Here is a 21,386-nt window from a genome sequence, read left to right on the forward strand (position 1 = left end):
TCATACATTTATCCAATTTAACCTTGAGTGCTGACATATTCAACTTCAAACTCAGCCTCACAATGCTTCTAACCTACAATACACTCATTAATACTAGGGAGAAAAACAAAGCCAAACATACTTTTGAAAGAGACCTTTTGGTCCAACCAGTCCATGACGGCCATAATCCCAAAGTATACTAGTCTCATTTGTCTGCACTTGGCCGATATCCCTCCAAACATTTCTTATTCATGTACCTCACCCTAGGGAAAAGACACTTGCCATTCACCTTCTCTATAGCCCTCATGATTTTATAAACCTTCACAAAAGTCATCTCTCACCCTCGTACACGTCAATGGAAAAAAAAGTCCCAACTTCTCCTTATAACTTAATATTTCCATGATTTTAACTTTTATTGTAATCTGAATTGTGGTATTGAAGCATTAACTGGGAACTGGAATGAGACTGTTTTTAATTGCGAGACACCTTTTTTAAAAACAGTAAGTGGGTAAGTAATGATATGGTGGTCCTGTGAAATGCTATAAATGGATCCACATTATTGCACATAGTAAACCTTCAAATCCAAGTTGTGCTTACTGAGGAAGTAGGCAGGCAAGTATAAGTTTTCAAAAGGGAGAGTATCCTAACAGTCTTCCAGAACAACACACAACAGTTAAGTCACAGACAAACTGTAACCCACTCATTTGACTAGAACGCAGCTTTGGGAGCTTGGAGAAGATATGAGTTCATGATAAAGTGACCATTGTGTAGTAACTAAACAATGTACTTTTCAACTGGAAAACATCAAGGCAAGTAAAGATGAGAAGGGTTCTTAAACAGTGAAACAATTTTATTTTGCATAAGTTACTATCAAAATCATTTTTGATTACAAATAATATGATTCAAATGGGTCAATTCAATTCACAAAACAGTGATTTATGGAATAGTGGCAGCTGTTGAAATCTGCATTACAATACAGATTATAAACAATAGTCAATGTCTTACTACATTATGAAGCTTATGTAAAAATGAAAGGCACCGAGTAAACCAGATTTCTGCAATAATGTCAAAAGGAAAAGCATGAGTGTTTAATAAAGAACTGAAGAAAAACATGAGGGTTTAAATGCACTGAGTCGGCAGGTGGATATGTTTCTGTAGCTAATTCTCCACCATACCACAGAATAAGAGACTAGGAAGAATGGAAGTGCCACATTTTTGAAATAACTATAAATATTAAACAACACCGGTTCAATTTGGTATTCATTGCTTTGTTAAAATAAACACAAGAGCCCCAGTAATTTTCTAATTCCCAGCTACTTATCTCTCAACATCTACAAGTAGCTCAAGATAAATCAAAGCGACAGAAACAATAAGTTTCTTTTAAATTTTTAATCCACTGCCTTTACTCATAGAAAATTACAAATGTCATTTGGTTCTTGTAATAAAGCATTTAAGTAGTTAACCACTGCTCCCTTAATGATGACAATAGTTTGATTCTTTATAATTGGATAAATGGGACATTACATATTAACAAGATTTTTACATAACTGACTAATCGTATAGAATTTCTTAAAAGATTACAGAACACTTTACATTCATGAGAAGAAAGTGACCCATTGAGTGTGTTATTTTTGCTCATTAATACTGGTTATTTCATCGTCTAAACAATCCGTGAGCAACACAACTTTACATGTTCCATTTACAAAAATGTCAGCATCAACTATTGCTGTATTGAATGGATTATCACATCACATAACTGCCCCACCTGAAAACTGCAAAATTTTCCTCCACTTGCAGAACAAAAATAAATTCCAATTCTTCTCCCATTTAGAAGTAATGCTGCTAAATATGTGAAAGAAGGCATAAAATATTCTTTCTGATCCATTGCGCCCTGAGATTTGTGCAAAAGCACGAATGTTTCCCTAAGCATATGCTTCCTGTTTATCAGTCTCAGTAGCACAGAGGCATGACTTCGTTCTTGGGGACTTCAGTTATATATTTACTCGCTTAACTAACCTACCAGCATTGATAGTTAAAGAAAAGTGCAAAAGGAAGCACTTACACATACTAAAATTGGAATGAGAAATCGCCTTTGATAGCTTTTTTGTGTTGTTTGTTTGGGGTGGAAAAGAAACAGGTGAAACCTAAAATTCTACAAAAAGTACAAATTCCTGTATCTGCAGATTATACAATGCCTTTGCCATCACCTGAGTAATTATTCTTTTCAAAAAGATATGGAAGATTTATTGGTGACAGCAAGGAATCAAAGAGCGGCATTAAAATTTTAACACATTGAGGTAACTTTGGGTGAAAGTTAGCTCAGTTATATACATTAAATTCCATAATCTGATTTCTACTTTACTCTCCTTCTCCCAAAATACATTTAGAAATTAAGCACAGTATACATTTTATAACTAGCTTAATAATTCTCAATTTTGCAGTACTCTAGTTTCTATAACATGTTGACATTTAACCAATTCCCACAAATAGCTAGGTAGTAAAATATTATTTTATATGCTGATTAGTATAAAGTATATAATAAAAAAATACTAACGGCTAATTCTTAAACACAAATTACAAACACCATACAAACCCCTAGTCAGATAAATGTAATTAAACAATTCCCTCCACATAATCCCTCAAAATATAAAGCAAGGAATAAGAGGGTGGGATTTCAAAGTGGCAATTCCATAGCAATATGTGCAATTGATATATCATAAACTTTAGTGACCATCTCCAGATGGGTCAATTCTAGTGTAAAGACACTGTTGTCATGCAGTTTCAGATGTAGACATCTTTGGCATCTGTTGCCAGCAGCAAGTGTACAGTGTAATAACCTTGCAGCGTCAGTAGTCAGTTCACTTTAGAAGCTGATCTGTCATTTGTTTTGGTTGGCTTCAATTTGACATTTGCAACAGCTTCTCTGAAGAGGGGAGAAAGAGAGAAAGCACGTTAATGCAATGGATTATTTACAGTAACACAGCAGTGAAACCATGACAGAACGGCTTGCAAGAGCTTACGGCACCCCTTGGCATCACTTTGCTGCAAATAATGGAAACAATAAAAATTGGTGTGACCTGCTTGTTGTAAATATAAAATGTTTTTCTGCATCTGGTCACAGGAAAAATGAAATGTAGTTTATTTTAACTGCAAAATTTCAAAACTTGAATTTCAATAGAATTCAGACATTGTGCTGTATTATGAGGATTATACCTTTTATAAATGTTTGATGTTTTACTTTGTTGTATCACTTCTGAATGTTCTTCTTGTAAAAGATGTATTTGAGAAATCATATCTCACTGTTATTTGCCAATCCTGACACGTCTATGCAACTGACAAACTAGAGGATCACTGCTCTTTAAAGGTATTCAACACTGTTTTTGAACTAGCTACAAAATGTGTAGGTACTACAGATTATGTGGTTTTCTAGGCCTCTGTACCCAATATGGATATTCTTGCTGTGTCCCATACTAGACCAGATTTTTAGGTTTTCTGATCTAAAAATCGCATTAGGTTATATAGGAGACAAGTACTTAATTAATTGATTAATTTATACCAGGGCTCATTCGGCAGATGGATTTCTCATTGATTGGACACATTTCAATTCAGACTTTAAAATTAGTGTGGAACTTATGCCCAATTTACATCAATCTAACACTGGGGCTGGTACAATAATCAAGCATCATGACTCAGCATCAAAACAAAACATTTATACACTTCAGGTTTTAGCAACTCTTCTGCAACTTAACTTCTCTGTTTAAGAGATTTTGGAACTGAAAATTAAATCTTTAAGATAATTCTTTGAAAGTCATCAGCTGATCAGTGACATGAAGTTACACTGCAAGCTGCAATCACTGGCTGCAGCTTGCACTGTCAGTATTTTTCTATGACACATCTGCTCTTGCCGTGCTGAAATGGTAACACAACCATTGGGAATAAAAGTAATCACATCAGTCAGTAAATTACATGCCAAAGGAGGACAAGCAAAGGAGTTGGCAGCAATGAATCACAGAATCAAAGTGAGTCAACGCCCTGAGTCAATGAAGCATGTACATGATCAGTGCAACAGTGAACAGACCCAAAAGGCAGACAGCAATGTAGTTTGTGAAATGATGACAGAAACATCAGCCTATTTCTTAGCATAATAGTAAAAGGGAAATAGAGCTAGCACACATCCTCAAAATTAAGTTGTTTGACAATAAAGCTTTTAGGTAAAGCTTATTCAGCATGGTTAAGGTGCTGTTTGTTTATTAGCCAGCTTTTCTGGCAATTCCAATGTCACTCTCCTGCTTGCTGCCATGTAGTACTTTGATAGATTTCACTTGATGGAGACCCTTATGCAAGAGAAGGAGTTCTACCTCAGAGGGGAAGAAATATGGCAGTGATCAGCCACATAACATGAAATATAGTTTCTGTCCATCAAATGTGAGGTAGTACAAAACAGCAAACACTGGAAGATAAATGCTGGCAGACAGCACTGTAACAATATCATTAGAGGACCATGATAGATTCTGGAGGTAACTGCCATTTAATAAAGTCCTGACAATCCTAAATTTGAAATAGAGTTGAAAGAGCTATTCCTGTATTATATTGGACTCATTTCAAAACAATGCAAACAATAATACATATTTTTCGCCTAGTATGAACCAAACACAGAAACAGATGGAACTCAGGACTGTGGAGAAAGTGAGACAGAACTTGCCCATTCATGAAGCCACAGTGGGAAATGAGTGATTGTCACCAGCGACAGACAAGGTGATAAAAGTCAGACTGGCATAATGGTATGCCCAACTTACTAATCTAGAGAGGTCTTATATGTGGCAGAAGTTTAAATTCAAAACTTTTCAATCTCGGCATCAGAACTGCAATGAAAAAAAATTCAGTCGATTTGAACCTATAATTGCAAAACTCTGGGAGGGAATTAAAAAAATCAAACTACAAAATATAAAATTCAGATATAACATAATTAATATGAAGGCAATTTTTTCATCAATTTATTAGCAAAGGAAGGCAGCCTTCCTTCAAACATTATTCCTGAACCAATATCCAGTGGAAGTGATGCATACGGCCTAGACGGTCATGCCACCACATATGGCTCCAGGATAATTTGGGTTAGCAATAGGAAACCCTTTAGGTCCTGCTCACCACCAAAGGGAAGGCTGCAAGCAAAGTCATGGGAAGGACTGAACCGAGCTCCTCGTCATTGGCTCCCACTGTGCAATTGTTTACTGATATTATGATCATTATTAAGTGAAAGATTTGATCATGAGTAATCAAAACCATGTCCAACAGTTTGGAAAAAGGCAGGAGGGGAAAAAAATTACATTTAGGAAAATTTTAAAACTTAAAATAAAATGTCACACTAATCAAAATCCCCAATATTGGCTTATCAGATATACAGCCCTTTTTACAAGTTAAGCGTTTTCTATAAAACATGAATAAAATGAAATAAAGAAGTTACTTGCAGATGATACATCTTTAGTATTTAGAAAAATGGCTGCTGGCAACATTATTGCAGGTGGAGACTGATGATTCACAAAAGTACAATTCTGTGTTCTATGCTGATTGCCCAATATGAAATCAAATAACTAGCTAACCTGGCTTACAAAAACAAAATACTATACATGTTGGAACCCTGAAATAAAAACAAGAAAATACTCAACAGACCAGGCAGCATTTTATGCAGAGAAACTGAATTAACATTTCAGGTGATGATTTTTCATCACAGTGATGAAGAGGCATCGATCTGAAACCTCAACTCTGCTTCTCGCCACAGATGGTGTTTGAATTGTAGAGTACTGCCAGCTTTTCTTGTTTTTATAACCAGCCTGGTTTTGACCTGCCATCTATTACTTATAAAATTAATCTACAAAAAAAGTGTTTGATTTATGATTATGTCCCTGCAACTTTTCATTACAAATTTAAATTAAAATAAAACTTACTTCAAAGAAAGTCTTGAATTATCAACCTTCGGGCCCTGGAAAGAATGAAATATTCAGTATTACCAGAGTATCCACTAGATGTCAGTATCAAATCTTCAGACACTATTTTGCCGCAAACTTGTCTTATTACCAATTTGGCAGAATGACAAATCTGAATGCACATCAAGTGTTCTTTGTTTCAACTTTCATATTGTACACTCTAACAGGCAACCCTAACTCCAATCTGAAATATTTGTTTGCTTGCAAAAACGAGTTTTCAACATAGTCAAAACTGAGGAAGAACTTGTGATTACACATCTGGGTCACACTCTGGATGTCAAAAGAACTTCAGAGCCAATAATTACTTTGAAGGACAGTGTTCTAATGTGGACAAATACAGAACCCAATCTGTGTGCAAAAACGATTCATGAGAAGTAAAACAATCAAGGACCAGTTCACAATAACAGAAATTTCTGGAGAAACTCAGCAGGTCTGGCAGCACCTGGCGAGAGAATGCAGAAGTCACATTTCAGGTCCAGTGACCTTACTTCCAGACAATAACCAGTTACCCTGTTTTGGTTGAAGAAAAAGTGCTGCTCAGGTTGGGAAGACAACTCTTTGCTCTCCAAACAAAGTCTAAGTAGTCTTTTACACCAATTTAACCTCAATTTAAATGCCTTCTGAGGGGCATCGGCTCTGACAGTGAAGCACTTGCTAAGTATTCAAGAGGTATAAACTAAGAAACTCACACCATAGTGAGGGGCTTGTACCCACAACCTTCTGATTCTTAGATGATTGCAGCTCAATCCAATACATAGTTCACTTAATTAACTTAATTTAAAAAGAAGTGAAAAGCTATTCAATGCTGTCATTTTCCACTTAGTATAAAGGTAGTTGAATATCTGGTTTATCACAGTTTGCAGTATTTCATATCACAAAAATCTTTGTAGCTAATAAAATGTCTACTGACACATCCTAAATCCTTGCAATCAAATCTACTTAATAGATCAGCCAAGATATTTATTGAGAATTTTACCAACTGAACAGTTACAGTGACATATGCACTTTTAAATAGAGATCAGCATCTTCTTTATGGTAACATGTAAAGTTTCTATAAAAATTTGCAGAAACTCCATACATTCTTAAAATATCTTGATGTCTGATTATTAGAAATTCACTCCTCTTTCAGGAAAGAAAATCATTTCAGTACTAATTAATTCATAAATAACTCCTGGTTTTTGATAATCACAACTTAATGGACGAGGTTTTTAAACAGTCTTTGAACAGACTATTAAGTTGTTTCAATATATAACAAACAGATGACCTAGAAATTTGGATTAAAGGGTGTTCTGTAGCATGAAGAAATCCACTGTGTGCAATCACCATGTTGTAATTAAAATCCTGAAGGTCACTCTGTTTCTCTTGTGAATATTTTTGAAACTCAGCTATGAGCAAACTAATCTTCTGCTGAATAGTAGTGACTCAATAGCTCTGCTGTGTTGCTGATAATATATGTGCAACTTGAAAGTTATGAGTGTATTGCTTAATGATCCAAAGACAACATTTGATGTAACTCAATTTTTCAAATTTAAAACGAAGATCTAAATATCACATTTTTACAAAAGCTGCAAAAGAATATTAAGAATGTTCAAAGTTTACTCTGGGCTTTCAATTATACAGTTGTATTTACTGATAAAACAAGCAAGTGCGTTTCCAAGCAGTTGTTTTCATGTTATATGACAAAACACCATATTATTGAAACTCATTCTTCTGGGCCCCATTTCAGAGATGTACTGTCACATCAGTAGTGCCTTCCAGCAACACAACGTTAGATGTCACCATGGACTGAAGCCCTTTCTTTGCATTTGTGTAACACATTTTTCATCATTGTTGCTCAGTCACAGATAAAATATGATGTCATAAAAATATTGATGTGGGATGTAACATGACTATAAAAAAGGTTCAGGCCAAAAGCTCCACCATTTCAAACAGGAGGACTGGGAACATATCTATTTAGTTTCACTGTGCATAAGAGTCAATAGAAAGCTGGAACCAGCCTCAAAGAGATGCAAGAAAAGGTCAACTGTAAATTTCAGCACAAAATTGATAGATTTTTATTGAGTCAAGGTGCTATGAGTTATGAAATCAAGGCTGATTTATGATAAACATCAACCATGATTAATTGAAAAGTGAAACAAGGCTCAATGATAGAAAAGACTACTCTTGTTCTTACACTATGCCCACATATTCCAAAACCTTACAATATCGTAAAATGCCAGCTGTAAGGAATTTCACATTTCACCTTGAGAGAAATAATGGGGTAATGGTGAACATTGGGTGGTAACACAAATTGGCTGGTGGTTGTGTTAGTGTTAAAAGTGCAGATTGCTTTAAGGGTAATCACAACAGCTCAGAGTTATTTGAGAATATGTGACGCTTATTAGACTTTGTATTGAAGAACCGGGATCTTCCCCAGTTTGGTGGGCTTCTGGACAGTGGAGGGATCTAGAACAGAACAGTGGAAATTGGAGTTTGTCCTAAACTATAGATTTACAATAAAAACTTTATACATTTCTAAAGGTCTTTTATTGCCTAATTCAACATGTCGTTATTGGTCTGATAAACAAGCACCACCTATTAGGCACTGCACTGGAATACCATGAAAAGGAAACAGTACAGTTGAATGTACTGATGATCCATTACTGCTTGAACTGTGTCCCAAAGTCAACAATTACATTCAAAACATGATTATAAATACCTGTGAGAAACCTGGCACTGCCACACTGTAAGGCCTGGGTTTAAAAGTGCTTGAGCTGGACAGAGGATGAGATGTCATTTTTAAAGTTGAATTGTAGTCAGGTGGAGGAATGGAGAGATCTTCTTTCTGCAGGAGGTTCCCAGTGCTACAGCTTTTTAGATGGTTCAAACTGCATGATACAAAACATGGCAAAATTAATATGTAGGAATAGGTAAAAGTGGTGTTAAATGGTACAATCAAGTGTATCAAAGGCATTTTTATACTTCATAGAATCATAGAATCCCTACAATGTTGAAACAGGCCATTTAGCCCAGAGTCCACACCCACCCTCTGAAGAGCAGCCCACCCAGACCAGCACCCTATCCCTGAAACTTTGCATTTTCAGTGTCAGTGAGGACACAAATTTGGTGTCTTAAGGACTCATCAGCAATGCCAAATTGACAGCGCACATTGAAAAGAATATGACCCAGCTCAAGAAGCTTGTTGCAGTGCAAACTGGATATTAGCTTTTATAATTAACACACCTTGTTTTGACTGAAGTAGTGTTGCAATCATTTCCATTTCAGAACAGGGAGAATTAAATCAAAATAATTTAACCTTACAACAACTTCTTGATGGTATGAACACCATATTATTGGAATCAACTTTCCTAAAAATAAATCTACTCTATAATGTTTATTATTTTTCCAAGATAGACATTTTCTGAAACTTTTCAAAAGTATTTAGAATAGAAAATGCCCCACTAAAAATAGGGGGTATTCTACCTGAAAATACAGGATCTGAAATGAAAGGAAATTAGCAAGTTTAGGAGCTGACTCTGGGTATTTTCAGATGTTCTGGACTAGATGATGAAAACAGACCAATACTTCAGCTATCCCAGAATGCAAGATGTTATTCCTAAATCAGGACCAAGATCTCAAAGTTCAAACAATTCTTGTCAACTATATTCCTCCAGTGTATCAATATACCTAACTGAAACTATGGCCTGCATTTTCCAGGAATACTGACTGAAGAAGAAGGGGTCTAGGCCTGAAACGTCAGCTTTTGTGCTCCTGAGATGCTGCTGGGCCTGCTGTGTTCATCCAGCCTCACATTTTATCACCTTTGTCCCCCTACAACCACACATCAACGAATACCAGTCACGGTTGGACATAGAGCAGTTTTTCCGCCGTCTTCGCCTCCATGCCTACTTCTTCAACCGGGAACCTAACCCTCCTTCCACTGACCCCTTCACCCGCTTCCAACACAAGTCCTCCTCCTGGACACCACCCCCAGGCCTCCTACCCTCCCTCGACCTCTTCATCTCCAACTGACGTCGAGACATTAACCGCCTCAACCTCTCCACCCCTCTCACCCACTCCAACCTCTCCCCCACAGAACGGGCAGCCCGCCGCTCCCTCTGCTCCAACCCCAACCTCACCATCAAACCCGCAGACAATGGTGGCGCAGTGGTAGTATGGCGCACTGACCTCTACATCGCCGAGGCCAGACGCCAACTCTCCGACACCACCTCCTACCGCCTCCTCGATCATGACCCCACACCCGAGCACCAAACCATCATCTCCAACACCATTCACGACCTCATCACCTCAGGGGACCTCCCACCCATAGCCTCCAACCTCATTGTTCCCCAACCCCGCACGGCCCGTTTCTATCTCCTTCCCAAAATCCACAAACCTGCCTGCCCCGGTCGACCCATCGTCTCAGCCTGCTCCTGCCCCACCGAACTCATCTCCACCTATCTGGACTCCATTTTCTCCCCTTTGGTCCAGGAACTCCCCACCTACGTCCGTGACACCACCCACGCCCTCCACCTCCTCCAGGACTTCCAATTCCCTGGCCCCCAACACCTCATATTCACCATGGACGTCCAGTCCCTGTACACCTGCATTCCGCATGGAGATGGCCTCAAGGCCCTCCGCTTCTTCCTGTCCCGCAGGCCCGACCAGTCCCCCTCCACCGACACTCTCATCCGCCTAGCTGAACTCGTCCTCACCCTCAACAACTTCTCTTTTGACTCCTCCCACTTCCTACAGACTAAGGGGGTGGCCATGGGCACCCGCATGGGCCCCAGCTATGCCTGCCTCTTTGTAGGTTACGTGGAACAGTCCCTCTTCCACACCTACACAGGCCCCAAACCCCACCTCTTCCTCCGGTACATTGATGACTGTATCGGCGCCGCCTCTTGCTCCCCAGAGGAGCTCGAACAGTTCATCCACTTCACCAACACCTTCCACCCCAACCTTCAGTTCACCTGGGCCATCTCCAGCACATCCCTCACCTTCCTGGACCTCTCAGTCTCCATCTCAGGCAACCAGCTTGTAACTGATGTCCATTTCAAGCCCACCGACTCCCACAGCTACCTAGAATACACCTCCTCCCACCCACCCTCCTGCAAAAATTCCATCCCCTATTCCCAATTCCTCCGCCTCCGCCGCATCTGCTCCCACAATAAGACATTCCACTCCCGCACATCCCAGATGTCCAAGTTCTTCAAGGACCGCAACTTTCCCCCCACAGTGATCGAGAACGCCCTTGACCACGTCTCCCGTATTTCCCGCAACACATCCCTCACACCCCGCCCCCGCCACAACCGCCCTAAGAGGATCCCCCTCGTTCTCACACACCACCCTACCAACCTCCGGATACAACGCATTATCCTCCGACACTTCCGCCATTTACAATCCGACCCCACCACCCAAGACATTTTTCCATCCCCTCCCCTGTCTGCTTTCCGGAGAGACCATTCTCTCTGTGACTCCCTTGTTCGCTCCACACTGCCCTCCAACCCCACCACACCCGGCACCTTCCCCTGCAACCGCAGGAAATGCTACACTTGTCCCCACACCTCCTCCCTCACCCCTATCCCAGGCCCCAAGATGACATTCCACAGTAAGCAGAGGTTCACCTGCACATCTGCCAATGTGGTATACTGCATCCACTGTACCCGGTGCGGCTTCCTCTACATTGGGGAAACCAAGCGGAGGCTTGGGGACCGCTTTGCAGAACACCTCCGCTCAGTTCGCAAAAAACAACTGCACCTCCCAGTCGCAAACCATTTCCACTCCCCCTCCCATTCTCTTGATGACATGTCCATCATGGGCCTCCTGCACTGCCACAATGATGCCACCCGAAGGTTGCAGGAACAGCAACTCATATTCCGCCTGGGAACCCTGCAGCCTAATGGTATCAATGTGGACTTCACCAGTTTCAAAATCTCCCCTTCCCCTACTGCATCCTTAAACCAGCCCAGTTCGTCCCCTCCCCCCACTGCACCACACAACCAGCCCAGCTCTTCCCCCCCACCCACTGCATCCCAAAACCAGTCCAACCTGTCTCTGCCTCCCGAACCGGTTCTTCCTCTCACCCATCCCTTCCTCCCACCCCAAGCCGCACCCCCAGCTACCTACTAGCCTCATCCCACCTCCTTGACCTGTCCGTCTTCCCTGGACTGACCTATCCCCTCCCTACCTCCCCACCTATACTCTCTCCACCTATCTTCTTTACTCTCCATCTTCGGTCCGCCTCCCCCTCTCTCCCTATTTATTCCAGAACCCTCTCCCCATCCCCCTCTCTGATGAAGGGTCTAGGCCTGAAACGTCAGCTTTTGTGCTCCTGAGATGCTGCTTGGCCTGCTGTGTTCATCCAGCCTCACATTTTATTATCTTGGAATTCTCCAGCATCTGCAGTTCCCATTATCTCTCACATTTTATTATCTTGGATTCTCCAGCATCTGCAGCTCCCATTATCACTGATCTATAGTCAAGATCATTTAGGAGGGGCTTAATCATTAAGCAATTTAAGTGCTACTTTTTGGTTGGATTGGGGAAAATGATGTCATGTTAAACTTGTTAACAAATCTAGCCACGAGAAAAATTCAGTAGATTACAAATCAAGTATGACAAGCAAGGCAAAACAAAATCACAAGTCATTGATCTGAAAATATTGACAGAAAGACAATACAAAATCTCAGCATTTAATTTACTTCTCAACATTATTTATGAAGATATAAATAACTCTATAAATAACTTTTCTGATGAAGTGTCTAGGCCCGAAACATCAGCTTTTGTGCTCCTATGCTGCTGCTTGGCCTGCTGTGTTCATCCAGCTCCACACTTTGTTATCAATAACTCTGGGATCTGGTTAAATCTGTTAAATTCCTTCTCCAAATTTGGTCTGGGCACAACTAGTGATTAGTACGATGTACAGTCTTTTCATTTACCATACAACTCCAAGACTTTTAGTTTACGTAAATTCAAGTAATGAAATGACATCCAAGATGTTCACTTTTACAAATGTGCACAGCAAAAGTTCAAACAAACAAGCAAACAATCAAATAGAATGGACATTATGAAGAAATAGCAGGAATGGACAGACTTGGTGCCATGACAGAAAATGGACCTAAAATGCCAGGTGATAACCAGAATAACTTCCAGCTGTTTCTAGATCCTTATTGCATAATTCACTGACATTCAGCATCATAAGTTTCTTTGTTAACTTTTATAAAGCCTTTTCATAAAGGAGATGTGAGTAGAAAGAAATAAAACTGCAATTTTTTTTCTTGCTGAAAGAATGTCAGACATGAATTTCTACTGAAGAAAAGATGAACAGTGGATGAAATAGCTTTGAAAAACAGGTGCAGCACCAGAGATTAAATGGCTTTGAACAGCGGTTGCAGCACCATAAGATTAAAGGGCTGTGAATGGTGCACACCGCACGAAAGATTAAACGGGTTTTAAAAGACAGGTACAGCACCTGAAAGAAAACTGGACAAGATGGATAATGCAATATTAAATTACTTTAAATAGAGGGTTTGGCACTTCAGAAGCAGTCATATTAAAGATAAATTGTTTTTTGCAAATAATTTGTAGCAAAGTCCGCTACATAAGTTGTACATTAACTTTGGTAATTACGTTGTATGAAAAAGCAGTGGATACAACTCATGTTAAGTCCACGTATTTACCAGACAGCATAAAAGTTGTGAACATAACCAGATTTTAAACAGTATATTTTGTTTAACACATGGCTTTGGAATGTTAACAAACATTTAGTTGAAAATGTCAGCATTGTTATTAATTTTGATTCAAAAGGTAGTTGCTTTGGAAATTCCTCTACCGTCATTGCAACAAAACACATTTCTACTTTATCATCCGCTTTCTCTGAAAGTGTAAATTGTGTAAGATAGCACAAAATACCATAAATGACATGTCTTCTGGACCAACTATATACACTGATTGACTTCAACAGGGATGGCAACAGTTGTCATTAACAGGAAAGCTTTTAAATGGGTCTTTAGCACCAACAACAATGCAGAGCAATAAGCAACATAGGCTACAACGAGAAGTTTGGTTTGAGAGAGTGGAGTCTGTGGGCATTCTAATCTGGAAATTTAGAAAACTAATTGGAAATCAATTAATAAATAAACAAATTGCTTGTTCAATCATTGCTGAAACCTGATAAACACAGGAAATGGAATTAATGCAATGAATGTGTGTATATAAAAAGCTTTGCTTTCAGAAATAGTATAACTTTGCATCTTAATTGTTGGTTTTCATGTTGTCATGGCACACTCTGCCATACTAATGTGCTGTTACAAATAGGTCAGATGCAACTATTGCAATGAGAAGGTTTAGCACCCAGCAAAACAAAAGATCCTAGAAAGGAAAGCTAACTTCACTGTGTTTGCACTTCTCAGAGTGACTCATCACAGAATGGCACCATTCAAAAGCTACTTACTTGTGCAATAATCCACCCTGCAATACACGAGTGTAAGAGAAGGGAAACCATCCTCTCCTAGGAAAAGAGATAGAATTAGTGGGTTATAAAATCTTATACAGAACAAAACATCACCTGTCCATAATGTCAACAAGCAGTTGTAAGGTCTACAAAGCGTAACAATGTTAAAAGGGAAAATGAAATTGGGAGCAAATATGAACACAGAAACAATGTTACTTACAAACGCGTCTTTTCATTTTCTCCATAATGCCAGCCATCCTTAGCCTCAGGAACCAACAACGTGATGACATCACCTTCGTTGAAGCTCAGCAATGTGTTATTGTCTTTTGCCTGATGTGAGAAAATAGCTTGCACTTTGGTTCTTCCATTTTTTTCTAACCCAGCAGCCATGGAACTGGATCTGGGTAAAGTTCTGGTCTCAGCTGAAGAATGAGAAAATGTGATATCACATTAGATACAAAACAAAGGAATACTTCCAATTTTCCAAGCTTCATTCTGACTGTTTTCCAGTTTCACCCTGGCCTAAGCATAGTAGTTTTTTTTAAAAAAAGAGCCTTGCCAAAAAACGTACATCACCCATTATTAGGGGCAATAATGCTAGAGGCAATAAAGAACAAAAAAAGAAGAGTACAATACAGCAGATTGTGGAAGCCTGAGATCAAGACGATGAAAATACCAAAAATACTCAGCTGCTCTGGAAGTACTTGTGAAGTGAATTTCAAGTTAATAATCTTTCATCAGAACTGTTATATTGGACGACAGTCACATGTGCAGAGACCACATAAGACAGATAATTTCCTTTGAAGGACACTGGGGAAGTAATTAGGATTTCTATGAAACTTTCACTGCTTCAATGGCTAGGGCCATGTAGTAAAGTAGCAGATTTAGTGGAGTCAGTTTTATACCTTGGTACAATGATAATTTGAATTCATGACTACTGAACTACCAGGACAGTGCATAAATACAGGGTGCTCTAGAATTATAGTACTTTATTACAGATCTAGTAATAATGGCCAGGGGCCATGAGGTTAACTGGGTTAGTAAATAACAAGAAAGTGCCTAAGTTGTAAATCAAATGCCATCTTTGCCTACATTGGAACCGATATCACAGATAGTACCAGTATACAAAACCAAACAGTAGCAATCTTGCTTCTTGGACTGGAATGATAAAAAAAATGCTGCAGTTATGGTAAAGGTGTGTTGACACCTTTAATCCATATTTAGTACTATATTCACTAGAAGTTCACTTCAAAAACTCAGTTTAAGAGAAACTTCAAAAATAACAGCACAATCCTTCCCAAACAGCAACCTTGATACTGTGACATGTATAAATATGGCAGCATGATATCTGGAAACTTCAGCTGGAATCCACTGAAGTTTCCTGCTTTACAGCATCCACAATTTTTTCAATTTTTATACAGCATGGTATCTGTTGTGACTGTACTGCCATATATCTTAACAATACGAAAAGCAAGCTCTACATCAGATTTTGCTGAGCACAAACTATTAGTACAGAAGAAGAAAAGATGTTAGAAATTCTGTGGACAGGCAGCATTGATAAAGAAACAAAGTCACCCTGAATAATCAATAAATTTTTGTCAAAACTCGGACCTATTCAGACCTGTTGAGTATGTTCAGCAATTTCTGTTTTACTTCAGTTTTCTAGCAGCCTTCAGTATTTCATTTTTGTTTTAGCAAAGTAAACCTGCTTCAATCCCATGCCATAAGGCTACAGGCTTGCTTCAACACAGTGGGGAGCTGGAGAAACACTGCATAGAGGTGGAGGAACATAGCAAGACAGACAGCATCAGAGGGGCAGGAAAGTCAACAAGGGTGGGACCCTTCATCAGACTGACATGCTTGTCAGTTCTAAGCTGAACATGCAATTTATCCAATGCAAATGCAATGGGGCAGCACAGTGGCTAGCACTGCTGCCTCACAGCACCTGGGACCCGGATTCAATTCCGCCCTTGGCCCACCCAGGGCGTGTGGAGTCTGTATGTTCTCCCCCATCTACGTGAGTTTCCTCCAGGTGCTCCGGTTTCCTCCGACAGTCTAAAGATGTGCAGATTAGGTAGGTCGGCCATGTTAAATCACCCAGAGTGTTCAGGGACGTGCAGATTAGGTGGGCTATGGGGAATAGGTCTGGATGGGATGTTTTGAGGGTCGGTATGGACTTGTTGGGCCGAAGGGCCTGGTTCCACCCTGTAGAAATTCTATGATCAAAAACTATTTGTTCAACATACTTTTAACAGATTTTGGTGAAAACTTCGAGGCAATAATAAAAGACAATGTCTAGAAATTTTGTCTTAGCTGGCTAGTGAAAACCAGTGACTTTAACGTATTCATAACAGTGCAGAATTATGAAATTAAGTGCGGTTATTTGAATAAATGACAGGATGTAAAAGTTAATAGCAGTGAGGCTTTGAAATATTAATCTTGATACAACTAGAATGGAGATATTTCTGTGATTTCGGATGAAAGATAACCTCTGAGGCAAGACAGCCTTAACTATTAAGGTGATTGATACAACACTTAAAAAAAAACTTTTGTTGCATTAAGGAGATGAGTACATTTCACAAACATTTTGCATAAAGTCCACACCCAGTTAAATACCAGATTTGACTAAAGAAACATACAAGTCAGTGCAGGCTATTTTTATACTTGAATGGTATTTATTTAGGTACATACACACACACACACACACACACACACACACACACACACGTGTGCCAATATCATTGCTTAATTTCCCCTCGATATTACCAGTAACTTGCAGTTGCTGACCTGACAAAGGACTGGCTTTCAATGGCATTGCTTTGCGTGTGGGTAGAGTGTTTGAATAGACATCAGACTGTTGTTTTGGAAGTTGGGGCGGTGTAGGAGGCTTTGGTTTGGCATCAGGCTGGCCAGGTTGCTGATAGTCTGCAGAATTTGCATTTGCCAGGTCACCATTGGGCACTGATGGAATATCCTGGCCCATCATGCGCTGAAAAAGAAAACATAAGTAATCAAGTATAGAATACAATCTAATTTATCATTATATAAAAGTAAAAATAATATTTTTGAAACAAACAACGCATATTTGATATCCCCGTACATGCATATGCCCAAAATTAACAATCTTCCATTATTTCAATGTTGTACATTTTTCATCAGCCTTGAAGATTTGCCCCCTGTTTAATAATAATCTTGTTCATTTGTCAAATTTAAATAGTTAATAATTTGCTACGTTAGCTTCGTTACTAGCATCTGAAAAGAAAATTTCATCTGCAGAGCATGGTGTTCAGGCTTACAAATTAGGTAACTTACTGTTAACAACTTATGCAAATCCTTGTTAAGTTTCCTTTATAGATAACATTTGATGAGCACGCAACTTTAAGTCCTGGAACTCATCATTCAAAAGGTGTAGTAGCAGCAGCCTGTACATATTTTGTAATCACTGATTTTGATGGAACTGTGAATATTACTGGTTGGGTCTCTGAGTGAAACTGGAGTGGGGTAGATTAGGGGGCTAGAGAAGATGATCACAGTAATTAATCTTCACTATTATTGAGAGGTATAAAAGCAGACAATTGGGAAGGCATGACCTTGGGAAGATCAGGATAGGGCCAGATAATACCTGGAAGTCAGAGTCAAAATAAGGTCAGAGTGGCAGAGATTAAGATGAACATTAACTTTTCTCATTCCATGACATGTAATGTTAGTTGCAAATAAAAACAATTAGCATTGCACTTGTTATGCAAACCAAAGTTGCATATAGGAATAAAGTAGCTGTTCTATCCTTTTTTGATTAGGCTAACAGCTTAACACCTGTTTGTGATGCAGATAAAGGATTCCTCTCATTTGGCTCTTAGTAAAACAGCATCCAACACAGCATGGAATTGGACTGTGTCCATATAACGTGGACACCATTTTGGCCATAAAATAGCCCACTTTGCAGCGACAAAGTGGGCAGTGGTGAGCCAAATATTAAGCTCTGAAAATCTGAGGACTAGCACATTCCATCAGTTTCTGCAAGTAAGCCTTAGGTTTTACATTATTTATTCTACCAGTTTGGTTAGTTATGTCTGCAATGAGTCAACCACAAAGAAATTTGGTTATACCATCAGCAATTCTTTTACAATAGGTTATTTATTAACTCCAAAGACCAATTATTAGGGACATACAATTAGAGAGATTGGCTCTATTAATTCAAAAACAAATACTTAGTCAGAATTTTATTCCATTGAAACAGAATACTTATCTATTAACTCAAAGATAGCGGCTGTAGAATGGATAGGTTAGTTTCCTCTAAGTGACCCAGATACGAATAACCAAAATTTATTTATTTACCTTTAAATCTAAAGCAACATTCAGAAAATCAATGCACCAAAAGACCAAACGAGAGAAAGCAAAGTGGCCAAAATTAATTAAATCATGAAATAAACCCGCAAATGCAGGCACTTTACTGAAATTGATTCAAAGAACTTTTAATTTTAGTGTAAATAACCAGTCAACATATTCTAGTCTTGCTGGGGACAGACCAACAAGAATCACTGTTTAGATAGATAGAATATGATTGACATCTTCAACTTATGCTTGTATTTAACCCTTAAAAAATGCATGAAGTGTACATTATGCAGATTAATAAAGGCATGATAAATTAATCCCTTGGAGAGTATGTTGCACTGTGCAAATACTTCCCAGATAGATTGTGTGTCAGAGATGTCAAGCGATTTATGTCGTTGCCACTCCCTGATTAGTTGTTGGGAATCACAATCCAACTGGAATGAAGTTAGTTATTTTTCCTCTTACTATTGTAATAAAGCAGTTAAGAATAACGTTGTTGAGCTAGGGCAAGGGAAAACTGGCGAGACCTAAAGAAAAACCGCAAGCTCAAACAACATACTATTATTATTAGAGCTATTAGAAAAAATCCACAAGGAAACAATGGCGAAAAGGGTGAAAGGCTCACCTAGGGCATCAGGTTCATGTGAGTTCAGGTCATTATTTCATTATGAAACAGCACTAAAGCTTTATCTATAGCTTTAAAAAAAATAGAGTACTCTTGACTGTACTGGGGATGTTGTTCACAGTATAGAAAGTCAATAAGTCAACATTTTGACCTTGGTCTTAGCTTTGAAGACAGCTGTGTAGCTGGGTAATATCAGCGATGTGGACTCACCTACAAAGCTAGCTCATAAATTAAGGATTTGTAATACTGAGGTTAAAGAGGCTCCTCCACAGTACACCAATCACCAACTTCATCCACTATTAAAAAGGACACTTCAGAATAATTTAGATCAGCCGCTGTAGTTGTCAAACAAACCAATAACTCAGGCATCAATTACTTCCAGGTAACATATTTACTCATGGACAAAATCCTCTGCCAACTAATTCCCAACAGAAAACTGTCAAAATAATCAGTAAAAATACTTAATAACTTTCCTTTTCAATAAAAGGTGAAACGGCACTTCTTGTCCAGATTTCACAAGCACCGATACTGGATAACTGAAGGAGGTTGATTTAACTTAATTACAAGAAGGCTTGCATCAAAAACAAATTTTCAGACCCATTTGTGCACTCAATTCCATCTGATCAAGGTCCCAGAAAGACTCCAAGAATGAAAAAGAAACTTTAACTATTCGTAAGAAAACACATGCAATTTCAGGAGAGAAAGCTCTTTGGAAAATAGGCTCCTAAAAGGATTAACCAATGTCCATAAAAGACCTTTCAAGCTAGACAAATGTATCTAATGCATACCCTCTTACTCTCACAACCACGTCAAACAGTTAATGGAAAGAGCTGGAGGAATGACCTGCACAGTTTATCACCTAGTTAGCAAGATGCTCATGTTGAAGCAGATGAGATTTACAGGGTGGAATCTTGTGCTTTTGTCGATGGCAAGCTTGGAGGCAGGAAAGGCATTTAATTATGTGGGGCAGGGTTGCATTTGAATCCTGCTGCCTTTCCGCATCCCAACTATTGTTAAACCTCTTGTCGTGTGGAATGCATGACAAGCCAAACTGTGCAGCTGTTTGTCACGCAGCAGGTGCACCCCTTGATCAAAGGCCATCAGGGTCTAAACATCAGGAAGAGTTGGGATCCTGAGAAGTAGCCACCAACCCTCCCCCCTCCACCCCCGTCCCTTGTTATGACCACCAAATTGGCATATGGTTCACAGGACTTTCCTGAAAAATAGTTAAATGGGTCTCTTACCAGCTCTCCAGCCAGCAGCTGAGACCCTCAATGATATTCCACTTTAAAGTCAGCTTTTCTTTCCCCAAATACAATGTTGCACAAGGGTTGTGGGTGAAAACTATTAAAACCAATTTGAACTTTTGTAGGGAGATCAGGGAAGTCCTCTAGATGACATTCAAGAATGATTGGGCGATATTTCTTGTGTTACATAAAAGTTAGTAGGAAAAACAGGTAATTTGATTGGCATCATTAGGGAAGATCCAAAAATACTCCTTTTTACTCAATAACGATTCTGCTTGTGTGTTATTTTCAAAGACCTCAATGCTTAAAGTTCAAACAATTTCAAACACAGTAAATAAGCTTTGACAAAAACATCAATACTTACAGAACCTTGACCTAATCCACCTCCACCAACGAAAGGTGCAAGTTCTGGTGGTACTGGTAGAGGTTTAGCACCAGGAATGGGGTCTGATATAACCAGTCCTGACTTGGAGGGAGCAACAGGCTCAGAGATGAGGGTTCCTCCATTGCCTGAAGACATCTGTTGCACCAACGACATTGCCCGCTCAGGAATTTTGGAAGGATCACTACAAGCCTGTTGCCAGCTCGGAAGTTTTTGTGTTATCATATCCTTGCCCTGTTAAAGAAAAGGCAATTCAGAGATTACTTCAGATGAACACATGGAGTAAAATCTTAATTTAATCAATTTTAGCAGAACACAACATATTAAAAAAAAAATTTCCATGAATATTAAATTTTAGGAAAATGGTTACAAGAAGTAAAATGAAATGTTACAAGATTTTATTCTT

The 21,386-nt window shown here is 39.0% G+C and overlaps 1 protein-coding gene across 4 annotated transcripts in view; it reads right to left on the reverse strand.

The window, feature by feature from the left end:
• Positions 1-841: 841 nt before the first annotated feature.
• Positions 842-21,386, reverse strand: part of LOC125463870 (brain-specific angiogenesis inhibitor 1-associated protein 2-like) — an 81,842-nt gene continuing 61,297 nt past the window's right edge. For 3 of the 4 annotated variants that reach the window (XM_059653664.1, XM_059653662.1, XM_059653665.1), the window contains 7 exons: positions 20,963-21,214; positions 17,182-17,383; positions 14,615-14,816; positions 14,395-14,451; positions 8,659-8,827; positions 5,922-5,956; positions 842-2,902 (listed from right to left, as the gene is read on the reverse strand). In XM_059653664.1, coding sequence (XP_059509647.1) covers positions 2,833-2,902; positions 5,922-5,956; positions 8,659-8,827; positions 14,395-14,451; positions 14,615-14,816; positions 17,182-17,383; positions 20,963-21,214 — 987 coding nt within the window. In that variant the 3' untranslated portion in view covers positions 842-2,832. Of the gene's footprint in view, positions 2,903-4,775; positions 4,842-5,921; positions 5,957-8,658; positions 8,828-14,394; positions 14,452-14,614; positions 14,817-17,181; positions 17,384-20,962; positions 21,215-21,386 lie in introns of all 4 variants that reach the window. The other variant, XM_059653663.1, reaches the window with a different exon arrangement.

This window comes from Stegostoma tigrinum, chromosome 22, assembly GCF_030684315.1.
Source record: "Stegostoma tigrinum isolate sSteTig4 chromosome 22, sSteTig4.hap1, whole genome shotgun sequence".
Classification (NCBI taxonomy): Eukaryota; Metazoa; Chordata; class Chondrichthyes; order Orectolobiformes; family Stegostomatidae; genus Stegostoma; species Stegostoma tigrinum.